Genomic DNA, 23751 nt, shown 5'->3' on the forward strand with positions numbered 1-23751 from the left:
GTTCTATATAAAACTGTAATAAATTTGTTGGATTAAAAATTTCACCAGAGAGCATCTAGGACCCCGGCCGCAAGGGTCTTCGCAGGTATCCACTTCACCCTGGCCCTTTCAGGTTTATTTAGAGTCTCATCTGGCCCTTCAAAAAAAAAGTTTGAGAACTCCTGCTGTATACCAACTTGGGTTGAAGAAAAAATAAACGAAAATGGAGGATTAAAGACAGTTTGTGTAAGAAATCAAAAGAAGATATGAAACTACTACAGTGAAAATGGGGCCTATCACTGGATAAAAACTTTTTAATTCCACTGTATAAACTCTTAATAGCAAGGTGGGAAAGATGTATTGTCCTCTTCATTCTTGTCTAATATAGGGGTCTAAATCAGTCCAAAATCTGTTTCAAATATTTATGTGTAAGTACAATAGTAGTATAGTGAGTTAGAAATCCTGTGGTAATGCATACTCTTTTCCTCTCCTAGGTATAGTAGGGCTGTGAAAATAAGAAAATTATTTTGTAAAAAAAAATATTTGTATTTTGTTAAGATTTTAGAGTAATTTCTGTTGTTGTTCTGTGCATTTTGAGGAAAAATAAATTTTCTGCGATTTTTTTCCGTTTGAAAATCTACTTTCAAATTGCTGTTCTTTAAATCCCATGATATCATGGAAAATCACTGTCCTGTCCCTACATAATAGCAGGTATCACTGACGAGAGAAAGGTATCATTATGGCTAAGTGGCAAAAAAAAAGCAATTATCGACAAGACTAGCGATAAATAGGTTATCAATAAAAGCCCTAAAGTACATGTAGTGTATATGGCATAGACGGCTTGAAGGCTGTCTACATGTATACAAGTGGAGAATGCTTACTTTCAAAGTTCTGAATCCATTTTAGTATTTGAAATTACAGAGATAAACTGTTGAGGGCCTTTTGAATTATCATAACAAAAACTGTGCATTGGGCAGTGCGTTAATTTCCAGTGGGCAGCAGTTACATCAGCAGTGGAGTGAAGGGTTAACACCTGGCAGTGCAGGTCGAGAATAAAAATAATGTTATCTCTCTTTTTTTTGTCTTCAGAAATTCACTGAAAATCATGAACATATACATGTAGTATGGTCCTAAGGTACACAATAGGCCTAATCAAAGACTGTATTAACCAAACTACAGTGCCATACTTTTGGCAGCAAATGTTATCAAAATATTTGTACAAATCCAATGCAAATAGTGTTTTTTAGCCAAAATTCATAAATGTACCATTATTTTTCCTTTTTTTTCCTGCTTAAAATCATTTAATTTTATCTTTTTTATGGTCAAAATACAATCCCCGACAATTTCCATTGAAAAAAAAAGAGCATGTGGAACAAAAATTAGCCTTTCAGGGGCATTATTTTATCAATTAGAGCAAACTTATGATTTTACGCATAAATTAGCATAATTAATGAAACATGAGATTTTTTGCAGAATTTGATGTTAGTTTTGTAGATGCCATGGGTAACGCATGTGCCAATTTTCGTCGCGATTGCGCGATCGACGGCCGAGCTCATAAGGGGGGGCTGATTCAGCCCCCCCCCCAAGTCCGTCAGTACCAGAGATTCTTAGGCGTCGAAATAGCCCAGTCTATTTAGGGTTAAGCAAAATTCAACATGGAAGAGGTAAATAATCAAGCTTTGCTGAAACTGATCAGAAAATCTTATTCAACTTAAAGGGGAAGTTCACCCTGACAAAAAGTTTATTGTAAAAATAGCAGAAAAAATAATAAAAAATATTGCCGAAGGTTTGAGAAAAATTCATCAAATAATTAAAAAGTTATTAGAATTTCAATTATTTGATTTGTGACGTCATATGCGAGCAGCATTCCTACATAGCGAATGGTAAAAAATCAATAAAATGTCATTTTCTCAAAAAAATGAAAATGGTTTTCAGTTTTCACTGTAACTTTTGTATATCAATAGACAAATCATTTCACACTCGATCATGAAAAGAAAACAAAATTAAGTCATCAGGAACCACACAAAATTTGAAATTCATAATTTTATATTACATAACACATGGGGCAGCTGCTCGTTTATGACGTCACAAATCCAAAATTTTGAACTCTAATAACTTTCTTACTCTTTAACGGATTTTCCTCAAACCTTCACCAATATTTTTTACTATTTTTCTGCTATTTTTACAACAAAGTTTTTCTTCAGGGTGAACTTCCTCTTTAAGTGATTATTTCAGCTTATGGAATGTTAACATTTGTATGCATACTCTGTTGTATTATCCTTCAGCAATTTATCTTTCACAATTTTGTAGAAAAAAGGAAGTTTTTAAAATTCTAATTTGTACTTCATTTTATTTTGTTTTGACAAATGCCTTCAAACTGAGTGGCATGGAATAGATTCATCAATTTCTGATCAATATTCTTTGACTTGAAATAAGCCTTGAGATGTTTCTGTCTGCTAAGAACTATCCATAATCTTCATCCATTCCAACTGACATGTAGTCAGAAGAAGATGGAAAGATGAGTTTACTTCTTTACACTTCTCCCACAACCACATTTCCAATTCATCTTGAGCAATTAAAAACAATTTATTCATTTGCTGGATTGCCGGCATGCTAGCCTAAAAGCCTGCAAAGACAGTCTGTCTGACTCCACTCCAAGTTCAATGCATGTGAACCAGATTGAAAGATCCATCCTCCTATGAAAATTGAATGATTGCCATGTCCTGAGAATACCAATGAGTTTCAAAGTCACATGTTCCATAAATGAACAATGGTCGGGATTTTTTTTTTGAAGAAAAAAACATGAAACACCAGCGACAGTAATACGGGCAAATGATATCTCAGACTTGTACATAAGGAAGTGAGAAAAATAGATAACTGATCTCATCAAACTTAACAAGTTCTGTAAGATTCTTAAAGTTTGAGGGAAGTAGACTGCAGTGGAAAAAAAAAGAAGAAATGGTTTACTAGAAAAAGTCTGAAAGCAAGTTTGTTAACTTCAGCAAAAGGGAAGTGTTGTCTTATTCTCTTTCATAGAGACACATCTTCTGATTTGTGTTTTTATCAATACTTACATTGAATTTGTAGATTATGATTGAATTGATTTTTGAAAAACAGTTTATCTATCAATACTTACAGCCTCCACTCAATATATTTTGATTCATCAGAAAGTTATTTCTAAAAAATGTGTAGATTTTAAATGACAGGTATAAGAGCAATCACAATCAAATCAAACATACAAAAGAAATGTATGCCTAAATGTAAATTCAGGCAAGTCAATCATTATCAAAGTTACTTTAATGAAGCTAACAAATGAATATTCAGAAAAGAAACTCAAATAAAATTTTCAAAGTTGTTCTTTAGAAAATATGTCAAATTTAATTAAGAATATTTTCATTTTTTTAGTATTACAGCAAAAAGCTGACCTCTGTTTCCAGATAAAACAAAAATAAACCCCTAACATACAGTGAAATCCATGATTACACAGGCTCCAACTTCATTATATATCATATGCGGAATATTATTATTATTATCATTTTACAAAGGTTACAGGGTGCATGATCCTATATAATATCAAGCTAAGTGAATTACATGTCCTATTTCTCATAATGCATTGTCAATCACAATTACATGTATATATGTTGTGAAAAGATATATGGTGATTTTGCTTTTCTTCTTTCATTCCAACTGGAAAACAGATCAAATGCACTGATCACATTATCTTTACTTCCAGCTAAAGTTGTGGAAGATTAGAGAATCCTTATCAAAACGAAGTGTAATATTAAGTGCATATGATGTAATGATCTCCTTGCCAGATATAAATACACGATCTGTAATTCCTAATTTATGTTTTATTAAATGTTCAAAATAGGCTTACCAGCTCCAGAAATTAAAGAACATATAAAAAGGGGTAATAGAAAATGATTGTCTAATGACTGATATTCTATGTCAATAAAAAAAATCTTGATCAAATCCATCATATTTTAATGAAACATCACAAAAAAATGATAGTAATAGTATTAACACAGTTCTATATAGAAACAAAAATAAAAAAAGTCTCACCTACAGTGTACATGAAATATGACCACTGTTAAAATGTACAAGTGCAATGCATCTGGCAGTCTTGCCAGCATTACACAATTCATTATAGCATCAGTGCTGACTTTGAAAATAGCCATTGAATAATTATTCACAAAGGAAAACATTCATATGATAATAAAATACTATGTCCATTTAAGATGATATGTCTGTTTCATGAACTAAAAGTATGTAGATCCATCAACTGTTTAAGTTATGACGATTCCACAAATACCCCCAACATTACCAGTTTGTTGACCCTAAATGACCTTTGACCTTGAATCCCCCACAAGATGTTCAAGGATACTTGATTGCTCTTATGTCCAATTTTCGTGAACTAGATCCACCAACTTTTAAAGTGGAAAGCAATCGGGAGATACAGTAGAATGTGCGATTCCGTAAGCCCCACTCAATCATACACAAACCTACATGTAGTACGTCATGTGTATTTGTCGGACTAGTCCAGCAATCTCTGAATGTGTCCGAATATGTCTAAAAGTGACCGAAATCAAAGGCTAGCCTGCCGCGTGGGCCGGGGCGCAAACTTATTTTTCCCACTGACAAGAGCCTTTAAACATGAATATTTCTTTTCAGAGATTCCGAAGGCATTGATTGTTGTTTACGTTGGTTAAACATGTATACATGTATATATCAATAAGTTTTTCTTTTTTCATATTTTTATATGTTACCTGTTCCTGGAAATTAGATGAAATATTCATCAACATAAAAATAAACTTTTAAAAAATACAAAAATTTCTTGAATTACACTTATTACCATCAATATCTATCATTACTTGTTTAGAAATGTAAATGATACATTATTGAGTAAAAAATAAAAGCAAAATTGGAGGTTCTCAAAATTCAAAGGGGACATTTAAAAAATGTATTTTGTAAAATTGTTGTGATTATGAAATGTATTGAAAGAAGTGTACATGATTAACATTCATCTCTACATGTCTCAGATGTACCTATCCTGAAATACATCATATTTTGCACAGATCAGATGATGGTTCAGAAAATATAGTTGTTTGATAAATGATTTGTTTGCATCCATACATGTGCACATCAACAAAAATCAAATTTGGTTGCAAGGCACCTTGAGACTTCTTACCATATATCCTGAATTATGAAAGGAAGTTGAACTATATTTCAACTTCTCTTCACACTTTCTACTGGTACTCATAAATGGTTTAAAAGTTCATGCCTTTTATTGTTACATTTACCGGTACATCATTAGTGTTAGTAAAGAGATTTATGAGACTTTATTGTAGATACATGTATGTGGGTACATCAAATACATCTAGACAAACCATACGCATATTAAATGGTTCTACTGGGAGTCTTTTCTTTTTACTTGAATGCAATGAGGCAGAACCAAAACAAAGTCATTTCCTTTCCAAAATTTTCAAGGTATTCTATTGTTTTTATGTTTTTGTTTTTTTGCTTCTCAATCCTACTGACTTGGAAAAAGTTGATTCCTCTGGATACCTGATCATCGCAATATTCTTTATTAGCTACTAATGACTAAAGAGCATCTACATTGTACATGTAAACATAAGAAACACAATATCGCCTATGTTATAACTTCACAGTGCATCCAGGGGAAAAAAATATCTGAAATGTTTCCAAAAACATTTAGTTATTATGGTGTTTCTTACATATTGGTATGAAAGTGGTCATAATGATCACTCATTTTTTTAAATCAAATGTACCATATCCTCCCCTATTAGAGCTAGGATATACATGTAGGATATTCCTTATCATTTTATTGTTGCCTTAATCGGAAAATTTCTGTATCGGCTAACACTCATTTTTAAGAAAGTGTCAACATACTGATTCCTACATTCTCAAGAATGTGTGCACCTTGGAGTCTTTAAAACATTTTATGTGATATCAAGTGAGTGAAATAAGCCAACAGTTATTCTATGAAATTATATTGCTTTGATGTATCACATAATGCCATTTCAAACCGTTGAAAGCTTAGCCCTAGAGAATTTTCCCTTTTATGTAAATACTTTGCCAAATGATACCTGCAGAGATAATACACAAAATGCAGATTGAAATTACCATGCTTTTTATAACACTAGATACGTTAGGGATACAGACATTTTCTTGAAAATGAGGAAAGCAAAGCTTCCATTAACAAGCATGATTTAACCATCACAATACTGTACCTGGATTGCAAATCCTTCTTGAACCTATGATTTCTTTGTTGTAAAAACTAGACTTAAAGGAATCTTTTCAAAACACTATTACTCCAATTATTCTATATCTCTCCCCTTCAAAATGCCATTATCCAATATCATTTCTTCTGATTTTGATGGAATCTAAGTACCATGCTTATTTTGATCTTTCTCTCTCTCTCTCTCTCTTTCTCTAAAAAAATCTTTCCTTTTCATTTGACAACATACTGTACTTCAAACTTAACATAAAAACAAAGTTAGAGAGAACTCATATTTTATTTTCTTACTTTTCAACAGAATTGTGCCATAGGCATAATCAGGAAGCAAATGAATAATATGCAGACTGAATAACAACTGCATTTTGTAAAAAGTATGATTTTTTGTTGGTACCATTATGTATTTTCAAGGTGTCTTCTATTTCTAATAAGGGAAAATAATGAAACTGTAAGTCTGCAAATTGAAATATTAACAGTCATGGTATCACCTACATGTACATGTACATACCAGGGCTGGTATTCAGCTTGATACTTCAGCCAGAACTTTAAGTATTCTCAGTATTTTGCTTAAGTACTTATCGACTTTTGGTATTCAATTGCAATTTTTGGCTAAATATTTTGCGTAATTCTAAATCAGCTGCCTACCATACTTGGGTCTGGCTTGCGTGCAGTTTACAAATGTGATACACATAATTATATATTCTGCATACAGATGGATACATACATACATTGCACGTTATTTGGCTCAAATTTTATGACATCACAATGGTAATTACCAGTAAGTATTTTTTTTAACTTTGGCTTGATAACGTAAAATACTTAGATGTGATCTAAACACAAGTTAAAGCATTTTGCTTCGCCAAGTAAACCGCTAAGAAAAATACTTACAAAATCAATACTTTCAATTGTATATTTTTGTAGTTTTTTTACTTACCTCTTTCTTGTCAGTAATCTTTTTGAACACTTGGTGAAGGGGCCAAGGTCGTAGAAGTTCAAATGTCATACAGAAAAAAGATCCTAGTGTAAATGTATTCTGGAAGGTAAACATCACCAATAATGTATTGAATCAGTTTATATTATGTTATTCATCCTCTTATGTAATGTATATTAAACATGACAATTATAACTTGCTTCTTTAAACTGACGACTTTTTATGTACTGTGTGAAAGTTGATGATGCATGATCAAGAACTTTTTATAGCTAAACTAAACTGCAGCAAACAATGATTGCATGAGAAAATCTTTGAAATCACATTTGTCACCACATCACTGTAATATAGATATAATTCATAGGTATATAAACTAACTTTGTGAAATCTTAAAATCCATGATGAACAAACGATCACTGAAGATCGCAAACACAGATAAGCACAAGTGGGGGACAGTGTGTTATTACTTTCTACAAATATCATTTGGCATATATATTCTTATTCATACACACAAATACTAATAGACAGTCATTTAATTGAACTATGTTTAAACTCATGTTGAGGCTACCATCACTGCCCACACAATTGCAATGTGTTCAATATACTAAAGTTCCTAACTTCAATAAAAAAGTACAAAAATCCTTTGTCATCTAAGTTGTTTATCTCACCCCTTTAAATTTAGTTGTACATGTCTAAACGTATTCATTACAAAAGTGAGCATATTTAACCTACAATTAAAATTGAACTATATCTACCTGCATTAAGAATTTCCTGTTAGAAAGTTAGGGATATCTATGGTTATACTCAAAGTTAATCTTGTTCAAATCCATATCTGATAGAAAATTGTGATTGCAATATTTCTCACAAAGTAAGAGATGAGTTAATTTGGTGACTTGTGAAGCTCATTGTCAAGGTAGCAATATCAGCTATAAAAAATGCAACAAAAGATGTATATCTCTCATCAGTAACGGAGGAGGCAAATCACCATAGTAATACAAAGCCAATGAAGTTGACCGAACAGGCATGACAAAAAAGTTGTTTGGAATATTGGAATTTTTTTGAAAAATAAATAGAATTACTTACCAATAATCTGACAATTCCACAGAAGTTTTCACTATCTGCCTTATTCAGCTCTGCAATAAGGTGGCTCTCCTGATATAGGTTAATAAGAAGGAATAGTTTAATTCATTTTATATCCATTTTCACATTCATGTTACTGTACAAATTATCAATTTGTTTCGGTTAGTATACTGTTCTGGCATTAAAATTCATCATATTCTACAGATTATACATTTTTGGGGTTAACTAGCAAAATGTTCTGGTACAAAACATAATACATGTTACATACTATGTATCTTGACTTACTTATTCCATTTAAAAGCACTTAAAATATATCAAATACTTGCAATAATTTTATCTATGTCATTGTATAAAAATTTGTTGCTCTTATATTGATGCTCTTGTTGATATTTTGTTATCATCATCATCATCATCACCATTCTTATTGTCATATACTTATTTTTTTTTTGGATTCATTCAGCAGAAATATTGTTTTACCTCAGGCAGCTTTACAACATTAATTTCAAAATTAGATGTAGATCATGCAAAGGAAGTCATGTTTGAATGCTTAGACATGTAAATTTATTTTCAAATTGATTTCCCTATGTTTCTTGCTCTCATGTGTTGCTTCAGTCCTTTATACCTAATTGTAATCACAGAGCTGAGGCTGTTTTAAATGAACAGGGCATTCCTTTTTCATACAGTCTATGCTCAATACTTACTTGATAGCCCAGTCTGTAGAACTCTGGTTTCAGAACTTTAATGGCAACTTCATAGAGACCTGGTCTAAATGTATCCTGAGCTTGTAAGATGGTTGATGAAATACCTCGTCCAAGTATACGTATTACCTGGTATCGCCCTGCTAGCAGTCCTCCTTTGGAAAAAAAATCCAGTAAATTAGGAGAAATCCACAAAGTAAAAGAAAAACTAAATTAAACTTCATTAAATCTTAACAATGATTTCAATCAATATCTACATTCTGCTACATCACTTATAAGTTATTGTATCCGAGATGCCAGACTTGGTTGGGGAAAACCATATTTTTTTAATTCTTATTAAACCCTAATATCTTATTTTTGTTTCAAAATTTAATAAAGGAAAACCATACTAAATAAAAACATTCTTAAATATGTACAATTTCAAAAATCCTATACAATTTTCAATGGGAAAAATCAAACTCAGTTTCACTTTCCCTTAAAATCTTACTAAAATGCTAAATCCTACTAAGTGACAGTTCTGATGTATATAGCTGAAAGAAAAAAAAATACATTATTTGTAAAATACTAGTGCTCTCACCTTTAGAATTTGGTTGGAAGAAATTTTCCTCATTGATGCACTTTGAAAAATCTGAAGTAAAGAAGAGCACAATGCACTAAATAGTGAATTAATATCCCAAATTATCAAAATAAAGATAGTGGAGACCAATAAATCCAAGGTGATGTTTTGCCAAACCCCACATGTTATTTAACATCATTGATTAATGTCTGGTAGAATACATCCCACGAGTGTGATTTGACCAATTTTGTGATGCATTACAAATACGTACCAATACCTTAACCAGACACAATTTGAAATTTCAAATCTCTGTGGAAAAACCCTTGTCAAGGTAGTAATGACAAAATCATTGTACAATAATAAAGCAAAGTGACTAACAACTCTTTGCATAATTCAAAACATTACAAGCCAAATGATTCTTGTCTAAACTAATGACACAGTATGCAAAGTGGAAGTTGTAATGTCACCACTTTTAGTTCTTTTTGAAATATATCTGTGCCTATTGAAATTAAATCAATAAATTGTACCAGGAAAATGGGGGGGGGCAGGTGAGGGTTATGAGATTTTTTAATAATTTTAATTTTTGATGGTCAACTTCCTATACATTGTGTTAATCATATATCCATTATTCAAGTAAACTGGCTCCATGGAAGACCATCAGTAATACAATATTGCAGGTGAATATGAATTATCAGCCTTATAAACCATTTGTTACTGTATTCTAACCTTGACCTATATCATTTCATGTTTTACATGTATATATTTTTTATGTATTATATCATTTATTTATGGAAATAAAACACACAAACAAACCACGGGAAACAAACTTTTACCTTCATCTGCATTTTGCCAACCAGATTCTATCTTTGTATAGATGTCTTCTAGTCCGCCTGTGACTTGAGCAATACAGTGTTTTCTTGGAGGGGGTTGCCATTTTGTACTTGAATTTCTGTCAAGATGAAAGGGGTGAAGGAAATGTGTTTGAGAGTAATGAGAGCACGACCTATGCAAAGTCTAGCTGAATAAGTGATTAGAGTCAAACAGAAAAGTCTGGTAGCTTCATGGTGTCTTTCCTGAATGGTCGATGTGCATTGCAATAAACTTAAATTCAATTCCTAATAAAGGGTTTAATGATTTGATTAAATGCAAATTAGATTTGGGTTAACATGAGACTCAATTTCCCTCCAGCACCCCATACTTGAAGCTTAACTTGCAATTGAACAGAAGTTTCTGCAATGCTTCATAAATCTGTGCATGTATACTATTTATAATTCATTAATTATTCTCTAATTCAAACATATTAATCCTAACAAGTTAATTCCATCAAATTTCTCGGTCTTTACATTGATCATGAATTCCACCAAATTTCTCGGTCTTTACATTGATCATGAATTATCATGGAAATGTCAAATTGATTATATATGTAAGTTATCTTCTCGTAACACTGGCATTTTGAATAAACTAAAATATTTTTTTCCTGATCACATTTTAAAAACATTATATTCTACACTTGTTCTATCCCATATGAATTATGGAATATTGGCCTGGGGTAATTGCAATACAACCTTAATTGATAAAATATTCACGATACAAAAACGAGCAATTAGAGTGGTTAATCAAGTTGGTTTTTATTCCCATACAAACCCATTATTTTTCCAAAATAAAGTACTCAAAATTTCTGATATATATGCATTTCAAGTTGGTATATTTATGTTTCAGCTTTCAAGAGGTGAATTGCCTGATACATTTGTTTCTATGTTTCAAAGGAACAACCTAATCCACACATATCCCACCCGGCTAAGTGACTCCTATCACCTTCCGCGTACTCGCACTCTCCTTGCTCAAAGAACAATCGCATTTGAAGGGCCCAGGTTTTGGAACGATCTTCCCCATGATATGGTACAGAGTACCTCACTTAATATATTCAAACGTAAATTAAAAGCGATGCTTATCAATTCTTATAATTTCCCTTTGTAAACTTTTATATTCATGTACTTTGTTAATACGCTCTGGCTGAGTAATGAGTAATAAATAATAGTGATAGAGTGGCGGACTCTTTTTTACTTATATATTTTATTACTTTTTTGTATTCCTTACACAATCGTCACATTTTGGCATTACTTTGTTATAATCAATTTCTTACCTGTCCTCTCCTCATTAAGACCGAATTTTTTTCTGGATCCTGCAGACTTAACAAGCCTTGCTTTTTTATGCAGGTTCCCTCATATTTCACTCCTTTTATTTGTCTTTAATTCCAAATCGCTATTCTCTTTAATTTGAATTCATTGTTATGCCTTGTCTGATTTGTATTCTCATGAGTTTTCTGATGTTGTTTTCAAATTTTGTTTGTACTTGTGAAATATGTAAAATAAAGTCAAATCAAATCAAACATATTATTAGTTACAAAATCAATTTTAAAAAGATCATAGATCATGAAAAAAAAAAATTTTCAGTCACAATTTACCCAATGCACCCAGTTGGCGGCCAGAAAAAAGGAGAGCAAACTTTATTGCTATCACCTGGCTGCCCCGCCCCTCACCAGCTGATGCTCTAGAATTACTGATGAAAATATATAGCATAAGGACAATTAAAATGATAACATATCAAAGACACTAAACAAACATACATGTATTAATTTAACAACTCCATAGTGCATATACATGTACATGTACATTACAAGAAAGATTATGATGAATATTCATGAGCATCAGACAAGATTAAAAAATTTGAAATCTTTCATTGAGTACATGTACATGTCACATTTTCTACCAACATCGGAGTTTCGCAAGATGGGTATTTCAAGTTGAAAATAAATAAAAATAGTAAAATCACTAAGTAAAGTGCAGGAAATTTCATAAAAATATGGTAAACAAATGACAAAAATATTGAATCTTAAATTCTAACAATATTTTGTGAAAACATTTATACACACACTGTCATAAATATTCATAAGGTGTGCTAATGATGTTTTTTCTCTTTTCTTACATGTATGTTATTACATGGCATCAAATTATTGAATATTTTCATACATGTATGTTTTTATGACATGTCTCCCTTGTACTATTAGCAAAGTAAGTTGCAGGGATTAATATAAATGCATTAAATCAGTTGACATTCTATTTTTCTATATTCTTTGTCGAAAGAAATTGAATACAATTTTACAAAAGAATGTTGGAATAGGGTTGTGTGGTATCTGTCCTATTCTTCTGTTAATTTAATTTCAATATAGTTTTCTATCTGGTTTTATTTCAATATTGACAATAATGTATTTCCCCCTTCTAGAGTAGCCTGCTCGACAAGCCATCTGGCTTTTTGTGGCTTTCCCTTAATTCCTGTAAACTACAATATGTTAACATTATTCGTATATACCATGTATACCAACTTATTGTTTAATCTTTGTTTTCTGTCGTGTATAGATATATGTATTTTTCTTAATGTTATTTTTATATGGAATTTGAAATAAAATGAACTGAACTGAACATCAGCTTGATCATTGCATATTAACATACAGTATATAGAAGGACATGCTTACAAATTTTATACCAAAATAATGCAAAGCTTTAAAGTGGCTTAACTTTGTTTTTCTGATTTTACATTATATGTTCAAATCATTTTCAGTATGGAGTATGAAATGATTAACTTCTTTCCACCAAAATATTGTTTTTCTTCCATCTTTAGTACAAACCACTTTTACGCCATGGCGTAATTTCCTTCAGAAAGAAACTGATCCACAATGTGCTGCACTCAACCCTGGTGAGGTAAATGGGTACTGGTAGGAAGTAATTCCTCAAAAAGCTGTGTGCGCTATGAACGCCTAGCTTAGCCGGGTAATATAGGAGCGCCTTGAGCACCTTACAAGGTGGATATGTGCGCAATATAAATACCCTATATTATTATTATTATTCTATCTTACCATTATGTAGTATGCTGGGAGTGACAGGTGCAACAAACACCCTACTCTGGTTTTAAACATGCATACACAGGAAGAATATATTTGTGTCTTTTCCAATGGACAGAGTGTTTTCCAACTGCATTCATGTAGCAATGTGCTGTGAGGCATGCTAACACACAACTATTGTTTCAAGAGTGGGACTTGAACCCACTCATATTGAGATCACACAATCTTATAGTAGAAGTACATGTAGTAATAATAATGATAACTACATGTACTAATACTAAGTACTACTACATGTACTACGTACTACTTAAATAATATTAATAATAATAATAACATAATCACAAAAATAGGCATTTATATAGTGTTATCAGTCTAAAATATAATCTATTCCGAGGTGCACTATGTACATGTATACCCCAGCTTTGTTTGACATCAAGCCTTTCATTTGCTCATGTACAACAAGCTACATGTACAAGTAGGCATTGAACAATATGATATATTAGTTATTACATAGGTTATGTACATGTAGATTCGAATCAGTGATTGTCAATACCCCATCATGAGACCATAGTTGTGAGGATCACATTTGTTACAGTCCAGGTTTTGACGTCACCTCAGGGAATATACTGCGTTGTATTGTCAATTGCAATTGTGGCGTTATATTCACTAAGGTGACGTCACTCGCTGCTTACAAGTTGAGTAATTAGGTAGTTTATTTGATGTACGTGCTAGTGTTTACGCGTCAATTGCATAAAGAACGCGCTTGATTTATTTACTAAAATTTTTCTATTATGACGTGAATGGATCAGAGCTGCAGCAAGAATTTTGTGTTAATCAGAGACCCAGAAGATTAATGCAATCTCTGATGGCGAATCCACATAGACTACATGTATATAATATTGCCTGGTCTATCTTTTTAACAAATAACATTTCAACTCCCCTCCAAAGATAATTTTTTTTCGCTGCATGCTTTGGGCAAAATATAATCCCTTGGGAAAATATAGCTCCGTCGGGAAGAGGAATGTTATATTCAAACTCTAAGTAGGCAATATCTGTATATTCTTGGCTATATTGGCAATACATGTTCCAAGCAATCCTAAAATTGGCAGAACTCCTACCTACATGTAGAATATAGAGATGTGGCAGTATATACTTTTATAGAGTAGAGGTACAAAGTCAGAAGCCTTGGCTTTCGATCACTCAATTCTGCTCAATTTGCAATGCTGAAAGGTGTCATGTGACGTCTGAGATTAATCCTTAGTAATTCACTAAAATGTTGCAATGTTTAATTAAGGGATCCAGCTAAAGACAAAGGAGTTTAGCAATCAAAATTCTACTCACATACTCAGTCCAAATTTTAGCTGCCATTTTCCTTGGGCGACGGTTTGAGATGCTTCCACTAAGCAAACAATATTTGATCTCGAAATAAAAATATTCAAAAATTGTTCGCAATCAATCCATTCTGAAAATGGGAGTGATAAATGTTATCATAAAAAGAGGGGTGGTGCATTAACTTATAACCAGCAGGTACTAGGTTTGAAGACAGTCATTTTTCCTCATTTTTTAATTTGCCCCTTGTTTTATATTTCTCTTTAATAGTTCTCTTTACTTTTATGTCTTACTCCCTTCAAAGTGGAAATGTATTATTATTATTATTATTATATTCCAACGCACAGAGAGGCTTTGAGAACGCAGCGAGTCAATAGTCTTTGTTTATGATGCATGTAAGTGCACATGCGCGATATGGTTGTGTTGTAAAGTGTACTGGATGTTTCAAATTGGTTAAAGTTTACCCTTCAATTACTTTGCCATTCCAAATTTGCATAATTCATGACGTTCTTACTTATGATGAACTGAAAATGGTAACATGAACTTGGTTGGTTGGCACATTTGTATGCTCAAGCCGCAAAAGAAATATGACAACATGTAACCTGCATGCACTGACTCTATGGAATCAAAATTTTTTATATTAAATCACATACATGTATTTCCCGATACTGGTAAAGTGATTAATTCTTCATTAACAACTTTACATTGTGCTCTGTTTCCCCAACCAAAAGGGTGAATTAAGCAGTAATCGAGGGGGGTGCAGAAGCTTTTTCTCCATAGGGCATTAACGCTGTAGTTAAGCGTCAGGCAAAGCATCAGCACTACGAGTCCTATGGGAGACTTAAGTCTATAGACAGAGGGGATACTGCGAAGCCAGAAAAAGTCTCAGCGGTGCATATTCTGACCGAAATAAAATGATTTTGGGGTTTACATCATGGTTAGACAGTTGGCAGCCATCTGTTTTTTAATTTCTCTTCATACACAGACGGCTCACAATCGTGCAGCCGCCATTTGGGAGTTAACATTGAAAAATCCCCCCGACAGGGCTCATCAATTTTTTTTATTTCATAAAAATATATTTAAAGAAATGGACCAAAATAAAAATTATTATTCCGATTTGGCCTGAAATGCACCAAAACAGTAAAAATAAACTTAAAAGGACAAAAACAGTGATTTACTTTGGCTGTCACGCAACTCGCACTTCCTTGCTTTATCCGAACTTAATACATAAACATATGGCCATTGAGTCCCTGTACAGATTGAGCTAGAACTTCGGTCTCTGTATTTGGTGAGCGGATTCAACGGAGTTCAGCCGAACAAACAACAAAACCGAGACGAAGCTTTTGGTCTAGGTCTAACACTAGGTTATACAACTGTATACTAACCTACATGTAGGTCTAGGTTATATACTGACCTGGCAATACGTGTGAGTAGGTCTATTTTTTGTTAGTCTGGCAGTGGCACACTGCACAAAAAAATGGTAGATTGAGTAGCTAAGGCTAAGCAGGGCCTAGACAGGAATAACCGTCGTTTCTGGTGATTTATTCAACGATTTCTGACATTTAACTATAATCCCCATTCACCGACGGTAGTGTGCTAGTGCGAGCCCGCATGTGTAATCTGGTTGGTAATTCGGAGGACGGGTTTTGTCCAGATTTTAATTTCTTTTACATTCTAAATGACATTATATTAACTTGAACATAAGCCCAACATTTTTCGTTAGACTCTAATCTTTCTTTTGATACTATGTAAGTTCTAAGAAAATATCGAAAATATACGTTACCGATGAGTTATTCCCCGGGTTATTACATATTTTTTAATTTTCTGCCGGAGAGGAAAAATGGCAGCCGTCACCAAGTTGTGCTTTTATCAAGGCTTTCCGATTAAATTTTCAATATCCTGGCCAATCAATGCGAGTTCCGACCGCATGCACATCTACAAGCGCAAAGCAGCGGCACAAAAATCGCGATATATAGCGACTGGTAAATTATTTACGTCTGTAAGGATGATGACGTCATCCAACATGGCAACTTACGTTGACCAACGAAAGGATCAAAGATGACGATGTTTCGATCATCAATCGAAAGGAATTAGCGGTAACTGTGGTCTAAGGTACGATATTTCTGAATTTTAAATATTTTTTTCATAAATATGGATGTGATTTCTTTTTCATAATGTGACATTAATATGTAAAAAAAACGATCGGAAAATTGGATTTCCGCCGAATGTTAGATCTAACGTTACTGCTAATTTGTTGTCTGTACGTACGGGCCTCCAAGCTCTTCAGTCTATGACTATGTATTGGTGAGTGAGCCAACGCAGTTCAGCGGAACAACCAAAATACTGAGACTGAAGCTAATTTGGGCCATAACATTGTCATTAACAATTTGATTGAATCATAAATGGTCAATTTTAATAACTACAAAGTTATATTTACACACCCCATACAGTGATACACAAGTACACATTCTATGAGCGTCATCGTCAATTCAATCAAGTTGAACCTCGAGCTAGAGTCAAAATAGTGGCCAGTACAGTAGACGATCAACGGTGCCGCTACACTGACCGGGTACTGTTCGGTACTTGCAAGTCATATTCACCCGAGCCTTCGGCGTACTTGACGCACCAGATCCCGCTCAGACAATGCACCGTTAATTGTTATTTCCATTACATTTCCACATAACAACAATATATTCATAAAACCCGAGACATACGATACTCCCATTCTAAATAAAGCTCTACATAAAAATTGACAAATTACATAGATATCTTACTTCAAAGGTTGTGAAAATCCCGTTCCACCATCGCTATCGCAGACTTTGGCCGCCATTCTGTTTGTAATAAGTCTTCCCATAATGCATCAAACATCTGAAAGGTCAAAATACGTTTGTAAACAAGTTCTATTTTTATCTCAAAGCAAGGGGGTTCCCCCAAATTTTTAAAGACGCTCGTAGTGGAAGATGATAATTAATGATGTATTATTAATGTTTTCTGAGATGAGATCGGTGTTTCCAAGTTAGCGTGGATGTGTCATCAAGCGAAATATGCCGACTCAACTATTCAGATTCGAAAGAATAAACAAAGTTTGACTTTTAAAAGGGAAAGATGGAAAGAAAACCTTATCAAACACCATGTTTCAAATTTCCTTTTTCATATTACATACATAAAATCATAATTATTTCATATTTTTATACATGTGTATAACATGTCTCCCTTGTAACAGGATGAGGTGCAGCAAAGATTATCTCACACATTTAATCGGGTACTCCTTTTAAAACAATATCACCCCGGGGGACCAAATATGAATACACATAATTTTATATGATAAAATACAAAAGGTGGCGATAGAACTACGATACGACAATGTGGGATTAATGAAACTTAACAGAACTTAGAGGAGACGTTAAAGTAGATCGTGTGAGTAAGCTTACTACATAAGCATTCCCTTTCTTCTATGTGTATAATCCATTGCTAAATGTTTTGAGAACTTGGGAAATAAAATCAATCAATACATCAATCAGCAATAAAAGTTGTGAAATGTGCCAGAAAGCTCAAATTGTCAAAACTTTCATAATTTTGCAAAAAACGTCCATCTTTAGTTTATGATCCGTGCCCCTCTTTCTTTTTCTTCTTCTTCCTATTTTTTGTGGAACTTTATATCTACTTGTAAGTCAAAGTGAACTTCAAATCAAATTTGGATCTTCAGTAGTGCAAAACAGTTAAGTAAACTTAGAGTATTTTATTCAACGAGAGTATTATTCTTGGTGAATGACAGATGAAGACTGAAAAGTTAAACAAGAGAGGAAAAAATATATAGTATTGGAAGTAACATAGTGTACAGCTGAATTTAGTGATCTACGATCTATTGATTTTTAAAAAAAGTTTATTGTTTATTTTTATTCCGAATTTTGCTTTAGAAAATAGATCAACGATGATGCCCCATCCTCCATATTGCTGAGGATTATATATTTTTTAGAGCTTTCTATTGTTGTTTTGTCTTGGGTTTGTTCTTATTGTGATTATTTTCTAAAATAGGTTGTGCATGATGGATGATTATAATGTGTGACGAAACTTCTGTTCTCTATCGAGAGGTTCATTGATCTGTATTGAGTGATGTCGATACGGCACTGATGTTTGTGATGGCAGTGCGCCACCTTTGGTCGGAGAAATTGAGAAACCAGGGCCAATTGAATGTTATAAAATGACCGGTCGATTGGTGATGGTGAAAAAAAGGAGAATTGTTGATCGACGAAATACTCTGTCATCCTGGGCTCTTGCCAGAAAAGCGCGGGAATTCGTGTCCTGACATGTTGCAATACCCAGAGCTCTTCTTTACCATTGGTCGATTAAAGGTAGTAAGGCACCCCACCCCCTTGCTTTCAAGGATGAGAATATTGAACCAACCCGATGCACGTTTTGGAAGAGGCCGTCCCTTATTTGGAGCCCAAGGATGACATCATTTCAGAGCAGTTACCAAAAACGGCGCCCGTGCTTGCGCACTTACAAACAAAAAGCTCGGCCAAAGTTTTATAACGCGGGAAAATAGGAAATCTACTGATGTAAACATTGAGAGAAATATTCGAGCATTTCAACAAAAACAAAGACAAAGTTAAGTTCAGGTAAGTTTCTTCAAATTTCATCAAGATTCCTTCAAAGAGTGGCATTATCTGTTCACTTTTTGTTCTTTTATCAATAAAAGTTTTATCTTTACGAATATTTTTCGTGCCTTTGACTTCAGTAGGCCTACCATGATTTTGAACAATTCCCGCCTTTAGTGAGCTCTTTATCATTCTGTTGATTTTTACAAGCTAGGAGTAGGAAGGTCCCTCTCGCTAAAGCCTACGCTCTTGCCGTGGCGTGCAGGTTTCGTTGGAGCAGCTTTGCTAGCTTCGCAACGTTTCGGTATTGTCGATCGAGTCGAGATGAACGAGTTTATTCAAGTCTTCGCGTGCCTGCTTGGTGGTACATGGTAGGCTCCTTGAAAGTAAAAGAGTGCGTGGGCGGACATCTTTTCGGCACGATCGACGAATCAAGCATATTAAAAAAAACTTGATTTTGGTGCTTTTTTTCTCAAGTTCTTTAAAAGAATGTTAATTTTAAAATGAAAGCTACAGGCCGAAATACGTCTACAGTTAAACTTGAATGGCAATTTATTTAATTTCGTTTCAATTATCGGCGTCTTACATTACAGTTTGAGTTGACATGGACATGGTCGAAACTTTCATGAATCATGGCATGATTTTACTTGGACCGAGTTTGACTCTTGACTTTATCGTCGATACCTTCTCATTTAGTTTTGTCTCGGTGGACCTCTGAACTTCATACCTACAAGTGGATTAAGATGAGAATCTTTAACTGCATTTTCAGTGCTTGATACAGTCAGATTTATTTTCTATCAAGAGAGTGGGTTTTTGGATGGAATGACATAAGAATTAAAGTGAGTTCTTTTCTTATTTCAAGGGTGCTAAGTGGAAAGTTCATTTATAGATACTTAGTCACAATTAGATCTAGACCTACCAACTTTTAAATCAATCTACATGCACTGGCATAAAACAAATATATCAGTCAATTGTTTAATTACAATCACCAATTATCATATCGACTGTTGTTGATATATTTTATTGAACAGTGACAAGTCACCAGTCAGAATAATTTCAAGTGTTCAATTAGATTAGATTTAGTGGCTAGATTCTAGACCTGATTGCATACTGTTGTGTTTGAGTTGCCTTTGATGAACAAATACTATAATGTCACATTATTGTAATCTATTTTGTGTAACTTATAATTTTTTATCTGGATGTAGACCTACATTTTTTTTCATTATTGAAGTGGATGATGGATCAGATAAATACAATAAGAGTTAGGGCTAGATCTGTCTTGATTTTTTGTTCCTATCTTGAGCTAAGTGTCAACATTTTTCTTTTCTGTTTTTAGCAATTGAAGATGCCCTACACTACAACCCACTTTGAAAACAAAGTCAAACTATGCATGTATTCTATCCATAGTTTGTTTTTGTAGTTATTAAAAAAAAAACAATTTTGACCAACTTCATAATTCATGTGCAAGGTTTAATAGGGGTAAACCAAATAGAACATACACTGCATGTAGGAATTAAGAAATTTGAGTTCTGTAATGTAGTTTTTTGGGAGTGAAAAATAAATAAATGGTGCCCATTTATAATCAGTACGGTATAGCAAAGATAAAATGAATGTTCTTTTTGTCTTGTATGTAATACATTAAAACTGGATGAGTTGAGCTTAGCATTCAAACAAATTTAGAGAAATTGTTAACATCGACATACTGTACATTGTACATATATGTATGCATGTATACAGATATCCAGTCTATTATAATAATTGCAATTCATGCACCCTTTAATGCAGTGCTGGTTTAAAGTGAGAAAAAAAATAATATCAATGATATCTGTTCCTTACACACAAAAAAGCTGTTTAAATTTCATAAAATGTTATTTACTTTATAAACCATTCAGTAGTTGTTTTACTTGTTTACCAGCGAAAATTACCATGCTTGGTTTATTGAGGATTAAATATGAAAAATCAAACTAGAATAAAATATTAGAAATTAAAATTAAAGATTTTAAACACTTTTTAATAAACAATCGCTGTATGGTTCATACAATAGTTGTATCAACATTAAAAGTGTTTTTACTGTGTAATAAAATGGTTTAAAAAGTTGCTTCTATAATATAACCAGTCAAGATTTTGAAGAAAAAAATTACAAAAGAGATTTTTTTAGAATGGCAATCATGAGATGCATCAATTCTTAATTCCACTGATTTTCAAAATGGAAGCATGTATACTTTTGGTCCCAAAGATTTGAACATATAGGCATGCAGTTTTTAAAGTGGTCATCATATTCCTTGAAATCTATAGGCCTACAAACCTTGTTATCTAATTGTTTTAATTTGTAGTATCTTTATATCACTCTGGTCTATATTATCACTCACTCTGGTCTATATTATCAGTGTAGTTTTGATCAGTGGTAGTTGTTCTCTAGAATTGAAATCTTGACTGATCAGATAAAATATACAAAGAAATTTAATTTTTTTTTTACATTTGTATGATTGATATGACAAAAATCAACATGAAACTAATTGAATATCTGTACTCACTTGGTCGTTTCAAAATATTGGGAACTCAATGCACATTTCCTACAATTGTAGAATCCACTGTAGCATCCTCTTTATATAGCATCCTGCAATCCATGCGTTGCCCATAGAAAAGAGAGAGCAACCCATTTAGCAGCTCGTCCCTCGGCCGGCTATTGAAGAGAGCGAATCAGATATCAAACAGCTGAGTACTCTAATGAGATGCAGAACGTTGGCATAGTAATGTGAACATTCAGTCATGATATTGTGTTTGACAATGGTGTCCCATGAATGTATCGGTTAGCCTTTGTGAATGTATACCATGGCGTCCACAGCACAGCAGTGTTCAGCGATGGATTTCTGAGATCGCTGCATCTCTGCTGCATATAATGACACACACAGAACACAGTTGAACTTTGTATGAACCCAAGTCCAGGAAAAGCTGTGGTCTGTTTACATGCTTGTGATGAATCGCAGAAAGAGAGCCAAAAAATATCTCATTATTTATTCCAAATCGTTGACAGGAGGCTGTCTAGCTTATCAAATCATAAAAAATTGGGTCTGAAAAATATTCATTACAAGGCTCAAACTGTATTTTGCACACCCAAATCATATTAAAGGTTCTTCGGTTGCTATGTGTTCAAAGCATATTGCTAGGAAATGACGATAAATCATCATATTTAATGGAATCATCTATTGCTTAACAGGTGGGTGCAGTTGGTCTTGAATTGAGGGGATTGTTCCAGTTTTTATAATAAAAAATCAATTTTTATCAGAAACAGCTGTATTTGATGCAAAGTTTGTAAGATATTCAGATTAGGAGAGGCATTTAGAGAACAAGATGAGAATGTGTGAATAGAGTTAGAGACATCATAAGTTAAAATAGTTGTACTCCCTGTAAAATTGTTTATTTTCTGTCATATCTAGATGCTATATATGACCAATATATTGACCATTATGCTGTGCAAGAGTACAGGCAAGAGGTAGAGTGCATAGAAATGTATGGATCTTTGGAATCATGCTGAGAAAAATTGTGTAAAATTGCATTTATGAAAGTCTTAGCAAACAACAGAAACCTCACATACTGTCACCCATCGATTTTTGTAACATATGTTTAAAAAATATATATTTTACATCAATTGGGTCAATAACAAGCTACTTCAATAATGTAAAAAAGCTGTGTGATGATTTTATGAAATTCCTTTGTTAGGGTTTGGAGTTTAAGGGTATTTATATACATGTGTGACTATATAAAGTAGATTTTCCACATAAACAGTTGTCCCCAGATAAAATGCCATATCCTACTTTGATCACTTGATATCTAATGAAGATGTAAAACAACATACCCAAAAACTATCCAAATTAATGATCTACTGAAAGTGAAGAACAAGTCTCTCATAAATTCTTCTGAATAATCATTGCTTTTTTGAAGAAATTAATTTTAAAAAGAGATTCAAATATATACATATGGGATGTCAATATGATTTCTGCTTTGAAAGTGTGATTCATCATCTAAGGAAGATGTAAAATTAGTAAAGTTATGAACAATTAAAACCTTCAGTGAATATATATTATTAGTTTGATTTTTTTTTTGGTCTTCTTGAACCATACATTTGTTCCTCAGCTACCATTTCATGCTTAAAGGTCAAGTCAAACCCAGAAAAATGTTGAATTGAATCAATGGAGAAAAGTATAATCCTGAAAATTGCATTAAAAAATTGGCTGTAAATTAAGAAAGTTATGACATTTCAAAGTTTCGCTTATTTTTAAAATACAGTTATGCCCAACTCAATGACATGCAAATGAGAGTCGATGATGCCCATTATTCACTATTTCTTTTGTTTCTTATTGTTTGAATTGTACAATATCCACATTTTTACACATTCTACAATAAGAACAACTTGACTGAAACATAAAAT

The 23751-nt window shown here is 33.1% G+C and overlaps 2 protein-coding genes across 3 annotated transcripts in view; one reads left to right on the forward strand and one right to left on the reverse strand.

The window, feature by feature from the left end:
• Positions 1–5074: 5074 nt before the first annotated feature.
• Positions 5075–22390, reverse strand: LOC121419307 (serine/threonine-protein kinase minibrain-like). 2 transcript variants are annotated; one of them, XM_041613711.1, is made up of 7 exons: positions 21857–22390; positions 17499–17592; positions 10331–10446; positions 9519–9569; positions 8945–9111; positions 8247–8315; positions 5075–7268 (listed from the first exon to the last, which is right to left on the reverse strand). In XM_041613711.1, exons 2-7 carry the CDS (start codon positions 17576–17578, stop codon positions 7137–7139), a joined length of 615 nt encoding a protein of 204 aa, XP_041469645.1. In that variant the 5' UTR covers positions 17579–17592; positions 21857–22390; the 3' UTR covers positions 5075–7136. The 2 variants fall into 2 exon arrangements, with proteins under 2 accessions (XP_041469645.1, XP_041469646.1); XM_041613712.1 differs by having other exon boundaries at positions 8945–9096; positions 21857–22302.
• LOC121419306 overlaps positions 18985–23751 on the forward strand; it is a 39565-nt gene continuing 34798 nt past the window's right edge. The window contains exon 1 of the mRNA XM_041613710.1: positions 18985–19343. The gene's annotated coding sequence lies outside the window, so the exon portion shown is untranslated. The remainder of the gene's footprint in view (positions 19344–23751) is intronic.

Source organism: Lytechinus variegatus, chromosome 7, assembly GCF_018143015.1.
Source record: "Lytechinus variegatus isolate NC3 chromosome 7, Lvar_3.0, whole genome shotgun sequence".
In the NCBI taxonomy this organism is placed as follows: Eukaryota; Metazoa; Echinodermata; class Echinoidea; order Temnopleuroida; family Toxopneustidae; genus Lytechinus; species Lytechinus variegatus.